The sequence below is a fragment of the Pristis pectinata genome, chromosome 20 (assembly GCF_009764475.1).
Source record: "Pristis pectinata isolate sPriPec2 chromosome 20, sPriPec2.1.pri, whole genome shotgun sequence".
Taxonomy (NCBI): domain Eukaryota; kingdom Metazoa; phylum Chordata; class Chondrichthyes; order Rhinopristiformes; family Pristidae; genus Pristis; species Pristis pectinata.
Genome location: NC_067424.1, coordinates 24,239,518 through 24,249,503, shown reverse-complemented (window position 1 = coordinate 24,249,503; position 9,986 = coordinate 24,239,518). Strand labels below are relative to the sequence as shown.

Here is a 9,986-nt window from a genome sequence, read left to right as displayed (position 1 = left end):
CAGACTCTTTCAATAGCTGTTGCCATGTGACCATGGAAATATCTATTTATTTGTACTGTATTGTAGTCACTGTATTGTAGTCACAATATTGTAGTCTACTGAAACATTACTCAAGTGAAGCATAGTTAGAAAACATCTAATACTTGATTTACCTTAATCATTGAGCCTTGAGGGGTGTATATTAAGAGCCTTTAAGGAAGTACATAAAATCTCTACTAAAGTTAGTTGTCATGTGTTTCATTTTCTTATTTTATTAATTTCTCAGCTGATTGAGTCCACAGCAGGTTATTCCACCATAGTGCAGAAACTTATCCCCATCTGACATTTGTAGCTGAGTTTCATCTCTACTTTAGCCGACACTTAGAGCTGAATCTTGTCCAGTCTATATACAATATACAGTCCTGTTCTGAAATGCTAGTGCTAGCTATATAAGGGTTCCTATTTTTTTTCTGCTTTTTCCATTTCAGAGTACCAAGGGCAATTAAAGTTCTTCTGCCAACACTATGGCTGAAGCTAGCCAATTTAATGTGGACCAGAAATGTGCTCATCTGTGTGCTCAACTACTAGCTGAAGAAATTTGCTGTACCATCAATGCAACCAAATTCTTAAATCCACATAGAATAGATTTGGTGCAAACCATTATTCACTTGTGTAAAAATTGAATGGAAATATTGTCTTCTACTGATCAGCAATGTTCAATGTATTTTCATTTGCTTAAATCTATTTCCCTAATACTGCCAATTTTAACATTACATTTTGCAGCCATTTATCACATCTGAGAATTTGGCTTTGCAAAACTTATATTTCTTCTGCAATCATTGTGAAACATAATCACCTGAGGCTACCTTGCACTGATGATCTTACCAGCATGATATTGGCAGCTTGCAGTTAAATTGCGTTTTTTGATATCAGTCAAGGTATACTTTTGATGCTTATACTGATAGGAAATTAGTTGGCATGGATATAAAGTACATTAAATAACTGAAAGTTTGTAACATAACACAAAAGCAAAGTCTCATGTATTGAAAACCAAAAGCATCTGGTCACCTTTTTATTCATCACAGTACTAGGCCAACACAGCAGAGCTAACAAAGTATATCCCTATCCTACAGTAGTATGGCAGCCACTGCCTTTTGAACATATCATACTGTGAATGCAAAAACATCTATTAACCTAACAGTTTATAAAAGCTAGGTAGTTTTCTATGAGCAATATTTTCTGTGTACTGTGGGGCTCCTGAACAAAAGTAATATAAAAACAATAGAGCTAAAATTTAACATAATAATAAATGTTACTTTTGACCATAATGGCCAATGATCTTTGTGTAAGTAGTAACCCCAATGTAACAATAATACATAATGATTAAATGTGTCTTAGTAAATATAACTCTTAACATTAAATTAAAAGATTGTTAGAATATTAGACATGCTTTATACTATTGGAGATTTACTATTGGAACACTTGGGTATATTACTGATATTCTGTAATGACATGTCCTTTTAATACTTCCTAACATCATGTTTTATTAAACCTTGAAAAATATTTTATAATCTAAAGTAAAGCTGAAACAAAAAAAAGTTATTCACATACAGTCTTGGATTGCTATCAATGCAAGAGCTTAACAGAGCTAACTGAACTTCTGCTAATATACTAGTTCAAGAGGCAGTTAAAAGTACCTACTGCTGTGCACAGATAAGTAAAAGAATTAACCATTTGTTAAGAGCTGCTGATGGTTATCTTCACTGTTCAGCCTTAAAGAATCATTCCAATTCTGAAGGATTGTCGCATTAACATTGGGTACCAAGAGTCATCATTGTTGTTGTTTCCTTGGGATTATCACAAAAAATGGATGCCATTTCCATCTTCAGCTTGCTATCCTGATCACTTTCTGAGGAATCTGAGGAACATTCATCACAGCAGCAGCAACAGCAATCCATGAAGGCATGGCCCAAAGGCTTACAGAGGCAGAGGACCAACACTGGCGTTACAGATGACTTGAAAAACAGAAAGAACTGATTAATGATGTTGAGTAAATCAATGGTCTCCTTGGAGATTTCAGGAAAGGTGTAGGCCACCACAATGTTAGAGATATTTTCAGGTATGATACAGCAGCCGTAGAGGATGGTTAGGCCAATCAAGGTATAGTTTCTTTGATTTTCATAATGGCCAAGCTTAGATGTAGTTTTGAGGTCAGGTTTCTTTTCAGTGTTTTTTACCCTTCTTGTCACTAACTGACAGGTCACTGAGAAAATGATAGGCAAGCAGAAGTAGCAGCCAAAATACCACCACATCCTGGAATTCTCATAGGTTAGTGCAAGTCCATAGATATGCTCAGGGAGGCTTGAAGACGTTTGAATGATGCAATAGTCAGTGATGACTCCAGAGACAATGGAAGTCTTTTGGTCCAGTTGCCAGAGAAGAACTTCAGGGAGTGCAAGTAACATGGATCCTATCCAGATGACCGCCATCTTAGCCACAATAGATAGACAACTTTCTATCAGCCTAATCTGTGACTGTACAGTCGTTGCAGAACGAAACCTGTCAATGCTTAGTGCGCACAAACTAAAGGTGGTGACCCCAAGACAAGAGACCTGGAAATTAAAATAAATTAATGTAAAAGGATACTTTTCATTAATGGTCACATGACAAAAAACCTCAGAGTCACACACAAAGTTTATTGATCTTGGTTTTGTTGTCAAATACAGCAATCATTCTCTACCAGCAATGCCTCAAACTTCCACACTAAACAATAATATACAATAATTAAAACCCTTGTAAAAATTGTGTAATAACATACTTTGTTTAATAAATGCGAAATGAGATGTGCCAATTGAATTAGTAAGATGACCAGTTAAATATAACAATGCATTTAGCAAAATCACTAAGTCAAATGAATAAAAACTTACCAAATAATATAAAGTTTAATTATTATTTGTATGATGGAATTTGAATGATGATGAGTTATGATTATAAATTTAGTATACTGGAATATATTGTTGTAATACAGCATTGTGACAACTTTACTTTTAAAAATGATGTGAAATGATTGAACATAACCACATATTCCTTTTTTGAATATTCTCTTCTTGTAAGATTACTTTAATATTTGGCACATAGTGTGGCCCAGCAGTGCATTTAAATTCATAAAAATTGCACACTGCCATTTGAAATCTATTTATTTTGAGAGAATTATAACACTGAATTATCCAGTTAGTGATGAGAATAAATCAATCTCACTATTTGATTACAATATATGATTCCAAAAGCAGTGTTTATCCTTCACTTTATCCTTCAAAACATTGAAGTTACAGCTGGAATCAAACCATAAAATATTTAAAAAATCTCTTTAAATGAATAGCAACCTCTCTATATTGCCTCATCCAATCCATAAAAATGTTGTTTATTCCCTCCCATGTGTATTTGGTATTATGTTATGTACATTGAGCTGCAGTCATGGTCATGAAGAACAGTTACATCTTTCTTAAAGGCAGTATTAGCATAATCAAAGCAGAATGCCAAAACTTTCAAACAAGATGCACTTCTGAAAGATACTACATCCTTTGATATTGTACTGCTTTGCTTCTCCAAACTTCCTGCAGCTGATCTTTAAGGGAAGTGTTTCTATTTAACTTAATTTAAAATACAAGGGGGTCACCTCTGTATTAACAAGTACTGCCAAGTCTCCACTATTAGACAGTCAGCATTTATACATAGATTATGGCCTAGATATTCGTTTGTGCAAGGCTAAAGAAGACTGTGTAGTGCAGTTGGAAAGCATGTTAGTGCAGAAGAAAGCAATTTTGTGCACAGTTCTGGATGACTTTGTGCCATTCAGTATCATCACATCCCAATTTTGGGGTGAGATTTTCATTATTTACTAGCTTTGATCTGTGACATCAAAATAATGTCCATAATAGGGCGATAGCAAACACCTGCCAGTGAGATTTTCAACCACATTGTCATTTTTCTGATCAGTCACAGTAAAGCTGGTTCTACTCACAGTCGATCCAGCTTTTCCTCGAGCTGAAGGCTCAAAAACAATGCTATTAAAAAGGAACAATCACAATAAACCTGCATTCAGAAGTGAACAGTTGCGAATCATCTGCCCGCTCTGCCACAGATGCTGGTGAATCTCTGGAATTCTCCGCCCTGGAGAGCTGTGGAGATTGGACCATTAGGGCTGTTTAAAGAGGAGGTAGATCAATTTTTGAAAGCTAGAGAAGTGAAGATTATGGAGAACTGGCACAAAAATGATGAGGCCTGGGGTAGATTGATTATGGTCATTTTAAATAGTGGGGCATGCTTGAAGGCTGAATGGTCCACTCTTGCACCTATGTTCCTATATATCATTGTTTGCTGATGTCTATTCCACTAGGGAGGTCATTGACACTCTATACTCCACAAGACCAGACATCACTTATTGCACTGTCAGCCCACAAGAGAAGGTGGATCAACCATTGACACATGCAGCCATTACAGACTGCCCCGAAGTGCAGTCATTTGTTGACTGCATCCATGTCTTCATAGAGACCTTCCTGGGAACTCCCCAACAAAAGTACCTGTCTATGGTCTTGGAGGGTCTCCAAGGCAACCTTGAACAGAAGGCAATACTTCTGTAGGTGGTGTGATACACTGGACTCCAGAGATGCTAAAGACTATTTGAAGAACTTCTAAGTGGATTTAAAAATTTGGCAGCACCACTTAAAATGATATTGGTGAGCACTCCCACTGGAGTACCACACAATTATTACTCACATAATGCATTCACATTCAAAGAATCAACACCTAGAAATACGACTGCCTTTTTTTGGGTATTTAACCATATTGCTCTTGAGGCAGCACTGCAGCACAACACTAGCACTGCTGTCTTACACCTCTAGGTTCAATCCTGACCTCTGATGCTGCTTGTGTGGAGTTTGCACATTTTCTTTGGTGCCCCAGTTTCCTCCCACATCCCAAAGACAATGATAATTGGCAGGTTAAATTGCTACACTGAATTATCACAGTATAGGTGGGTGACAAGATAATCAGGGTGTAATTTGAATGAGAACAGCCTACAGGAAAATGCAGTAGAACAGGATTGATGGGAGTACTCTGTGGCAGAAACCTGATGGGCCAATTGCCTCCTTCTATGCTGTGAGAAATAAGGATGCCTTTTTAGCATAATTATAAAAAGCTCCAAGCAGAAATTACAAAATTGCTATCTTACAATGACATTGTTGGAGTCCATCATCTAACAATATGCTAATTCAGAAATTGTCACTGGCTGCCTCCAATATGTACAGCTGGGCTATCAGGTAGCCCTTAAAGGCACACACTTCACCAGCAGCATTCTTCCAACTACAAAGTCTACAAATGGCTGCACTTTGGCGACAAATCCCCATGGTTTGTCTGCCTGTTCCTGTGGGCTGATGTAGAAGTAGGTGATGCCTGGTCTTGTGGAGTAGAGTGTCAATGACCTCCTGAACAGAGCAGTGATCTGCAAACTGTGATATGTGGTATATCTTAGCAGATGCAGGCTTGAATAGTAATAAATTGAGATTGAGAGTCATTATTCAGGCCACTGCTTGAACAGTGTAGGCACATTTGTGAGCTTGTACTCATGGGTGTGTCATGGGTCATGGGCGTGACTGAAGATTATGTTGTGGAAACACAATCTTTGTGGACATTGCTCCTCTGAGGTGTGGATAAGTGCATAGTGTTTTGTGGATCCTGGGTGGATATAGTGTTGGATGCTACTGAACTCTTCTGTCCCTCCAGTGATGTGGTTCCTGTGGGTACCAGAGAGATGCCCTTTGCAGAGTCATGTCATACATGAAGAGAAGTTCTGAAGAGACAAATGGGCACTGGAAGTCCTTTTCTGTAGCGGTGAAGTGCAAGGAAGGGCAGTATTTAATGTGACCAATGTTAGAAATTAGTAGTGGTGGGAAGGGTGCTGTGCTGCACTTTGCCAAGGAATGCAAGTTTAGAACGTTTGGTCCTCTAAGTAATGTTGCAGCTGAGCTTTCAGCCTCAGTAAAAGCTGGTTCTTTAAGTGAACAATTTGAAAGTCTCATTGACAAAATAATTTTAAAGATTATGTCGTTTGGGCGAGGTTGATCCAGGAAGCAAAAGCACCAACGAAAACCAAAGTTTCAACCAAAAAGGTGCGCACGATGATGGAAACTAGTGCTAAGTAAAGCGTAGCAAATTGCGTGACTCTCCACACCGCAACAGCATTTTTCTTTTGCTCTTTTGCGACGAATTTCTTGGCCTTCCGATGATGTACCTTCCTATTAAGCACAATGTGGTGTTCATGAACCCCTTGCTGATGAAGCCTCAAGTCTGTGGGGTCACATTGAACTTCCGCTGCTCTCCATAAATGTTGTATTCGGAAAGCAACAGTTTAACGCGTTAACCTGACCAGCAGAGGAATCTTTCCCTTGGAGCAAGGTTCAAGTGATCTTACCTCCAAGTAAGGCACGACCTTACAGCCGATGTCTCCAAGCAGCCGTTTCTTTGTGATCTCGTTGAAGACAACCACGGGCAGACAGAAGAAGATGACAAAGAAGTCCCAACAAGCCATGCCAGCCAGAATATTGTTCCAGGCGCTCTTCATGTAATAGTTGTGGCAAACAATGCACATCACGGCCAGGTTCCCAATGATGCCGACGGCAAAAAGTATCAAGGAGAGAAGTACCACCGCATATGCACTGTAAGTAGTGTCAGTGACCGAGTAGAGATTGTTCTCCAACTGGAGCCTCCTCGCCGTCGTCTCCACTTCGTCCCCCTGTTCACTGGGAACTCCACGCGTCCCTTCCCCTTGTAACTGCTCCCTTTCATCTTTGAACGAAGAAAGAGGGATCCTCGAAGTGATTTGGAAGTGGGTTGGCGAGAAGTGGCGAGGCTCCATTGGGTTGTTTCGTAGAGAAACGGCAGTTGCCTCCTCGGGCACAACTTTGCCATTCTCACCCGCCCCCCGCCTTACTCTGACCTCGGCCTTTAGGGAGATGGCAGTTACATTTCGGAACATCGGCCCAGATCTCACTTTGCTGAACTTTTCCGAGTCCCAGCTGAGGTTCGGTGCACCTGTTCCTTCCATCTTGCCTTCAAGTAGAAGCTGAGCGCCACTCTCTTTACCATCCAGCCCTCTGTCCCCCATCTCTTCCCTGGAATTCGCCCTCGGGACAGGCAGCCCTTTGGAGACGCCAGAGGCTGTTGATCCGAAGACATAGAACTGAAGCAGAAACAAAATAGCAAGAGAGAGGGACATTTCCCCTACTTTCTCACCAGCGTCAGCAGATTAACAACCGACACTCAACACGACAGAATCACCCCCACCCTTTCGCAAAACCCACACCCACTTGATGCTTTGCAGCTTTTATTTGCTCGCAAAATCTTCCGACGCTCGCTGTTTGCCCCTCCGTTAACACATCGAACCTCCGCCTCTCAATCTGAATTGACCAGTTTGCTGCAAAGTAATCGTCCCAAGCCTCAACGCTCTCCCAATCCTTGTTATCCTCGAGCCCAACGTTGACGCATATCAATGGGAAGGTTTAATTGCCGCCTGCTGGTGGGAATGAAGACTCCACAAAGAGGTCCTCTAAGTAGCTTCTAATTGAAGTTTAAGGCAGTGAGTTAGGAATGATATAAATACAGTTTTCAAAGGGCATTGTTAGTAATTTCTTAAGAACCTACTCATCATGGTTATACGCGTTTCCATTTTTTATCTGAATCCCTGTTTAAAATATGACTAAATTAACAAAGGACATGCAAATAGCATTTTAGAAATGGACAGTTTACATTCTACAGCAGTAGGCGAATGAAAGCCGGGTTCAGACCTGCAGTAGGTGGGGTTGCCGATGGGTATGAAAGGGAGGTGCGGGGCAGGACTGTGGCAATTGTTGAGGGGTTAGGAATAGTGGGCTGGATTGGTGCCTTATGGAAAGGGTAACTCAGCAGCATGAATGGTTTCAGTCTTAATGACAAAATCCAAAAAATGTCACACACTCGCAAAACACCAACAGCACAAAGTCACCTATTCAGGTACATACGAGTCTGTAGGCTCCACACAAGCTTTCTCCATTCCACCTAACCTCATCAAGACATCCTTCTGCTTTCTCTCTCATGAACCAATCAACCTTGCTCTTGATTGTGCCTGTGCTCTTCATATCAATTCCTCTCTTAGATAGTAACATCCACATTCTAACTGGTATGTTGGTACAGAAGTTTCTCCTGGATTCCTTACAGAGTTTATTAGTTACTATGTTAGGTAGATTTTGACTATATGATACATTTTCCTAGATCTCCTTTGGGTTCCTTCCTCCCACTGCCAATCGCTACACCCACACCTCCAACTCCTTCCTAACACTCACCCTACTCTTCATTTGCCAACCTGACCTCCTCCCCCAAACACTGATGTACTGATTTGACCCACGTCACACCAATCAATGATCAGCCAGCTACCACCCACCCCTGACCACCAGCCTCCTTCTCAGCTACCCCCCTCCCCCTGACAAATCCCAACAGTGCACAGCCAGATCCATTCTATGGAATACTCAGCCATATCCTCCCTTCCCTTTCAGTCTCTGGCCACTCACACCACTCTTGACTCCTAGATGCCAAACACCCTTCAATCCTTAGCTTTCAAATCATTTTTTGACTTCATTTTCCCTCTCTCTGATGCATGATGCTCCCAACCTCATGCAACAAAAACTGGCCTTTCTTAATTGCTCTGTATATTGAAGTGAATGGAGGAAAGGCCTTTACATAGAACACAGAACATTACAGCACAGTACAGGCCCTTTGGCCCACTATGTTGTGCCAACATTTTATCCTGCTCTAACCTTTTCCTCCCACATAGCCCTCCATTTCTTTATCATTCATGTATCTATCTAAGAGTGTGTTAAGTGTCCCTAAAGTATCTGCCCCCACAACCTCTGCTGGTAGTGCGTTCCACGCACCCACCACTCTCTGTGTAAGAAACTTACCTCTGACATCCCCCTTATATCTTCCTCCAAACACTTTAAAATTATGCCCCCTCGTATTAGCCATTGTCACCCTGGGAAAAAGTCTCTGACTGTCATCCTCCTTCTCTCCAAAGAGAAAAGCCTGAGCTCACTCAAACTATCCTCATAAGACATGCTCTCCAATTCAGGCAGCATCCTGGTAAAGCTCCTATGCACCCTCTCTAAAGCTTCCACATCCTTCCTATAACGAGGTGACCAGAACTGAAAAAAATACTCCAAGTGTGGTCTAACTGGAATTCTACAGAGCTGCAACGTTACCTCGTAGCTCTTGAACTCAATACCCCGACTAATGAAGGCCAACACACCATACGCCTTCTTAACAACCCTATCAACCTGTGCAACAACCTTGAGGGATCTATGGACATGGCCCCAAGATCCCTCTGTTCCTCCACACTACTGAGTCCTGCCATTAACTTTGTATTCTGCCTTCAAATTTGATCTCCCCAAGTGTATCACTTCACACTTTTCCGGGTTGAACTCCATCTGCCACTTCTCAGCCCAGGTCTGCATTCTATCAATATCCTGTTGTAATCTTCAGCAACCTTCTACACTATCCACAACACCACCAACTTTTGTATCATCAGCAAACTTACTAACCCACCCTTCCACATCCTCATCCAAGTTATTTATAAAAATCACAAAGAGCAGGGGTCCCTGTGGAGCACCACTGGTCACCGACCTCCAGGCAGAATATGCTCCATCTACCATCACCTTCTGTCTTCTATGGATAAGCCAATTCTGAATCCACACAGCCAAGTTTCCCTGGATCCCATGCCTCCTGACTTTCTGAATGAGCCTTCCATGAGGAACCATATCAAACGCCTGACTAAAATCCATGTACATCATGTCCACTGCTCTACCTTCATCAATGAGCTTTGTCACATACTCAAAGAATTCAATCAGGCTCGTGAGGCATGACCTGCCCCTCACAAAGCCATGCTGACTGTCCCTAATCAGCTTATGCTTCTCCAAATGCCC

At 41.2% G+C, this 9,986-nt stretch overlaps 1 protein-coding gene across 1 annotated transcript; it reads right to left on the bottom strand.

The window, feature by feature from the left end:
• Positions 1–225: 225 nt before the first annotated feature.
• LOC127580992 (G-protein coupled receptor 37-like 1) lies at positions 226–7,483 on the bottom strand. Its single transcript, XM_052035032.1, has 2 exons — positions 6,449–7,483; positions 226–2,591 (listed from the first exon to the last, which is right to left on the bottom strand). Exons 1-2 carry the CDS (start codon positions 7,250–7,252, stop codon positions 1,788–1,790), a joined length of 1,608 nt encoding a protein of 535 aa, XP_051890992.1. The 5' UTR covers positions 7,253–7,483; the 3' UTR covers positions 226–1,787.
• Positions 7,484–9,986: the final 2,503 nt, after the last annotated feature.

Coding starts and splice junctions, on each gene's coding strand:
- LOC127580992 (XM_052035032.1), bottom strand. CDS start 7,252: ATGTCCCTCTCTCTTGCTATTTTGTTTCTGCTTCAGTTCTATGTCTTC. Junction 2,592..6,448: donor AGGTCGTGCCTTACTTGGAG/GTAAGATCACTT, acceptor TTTAATTTCCAG/GTCTCTTGTCTTGGGGTCAC.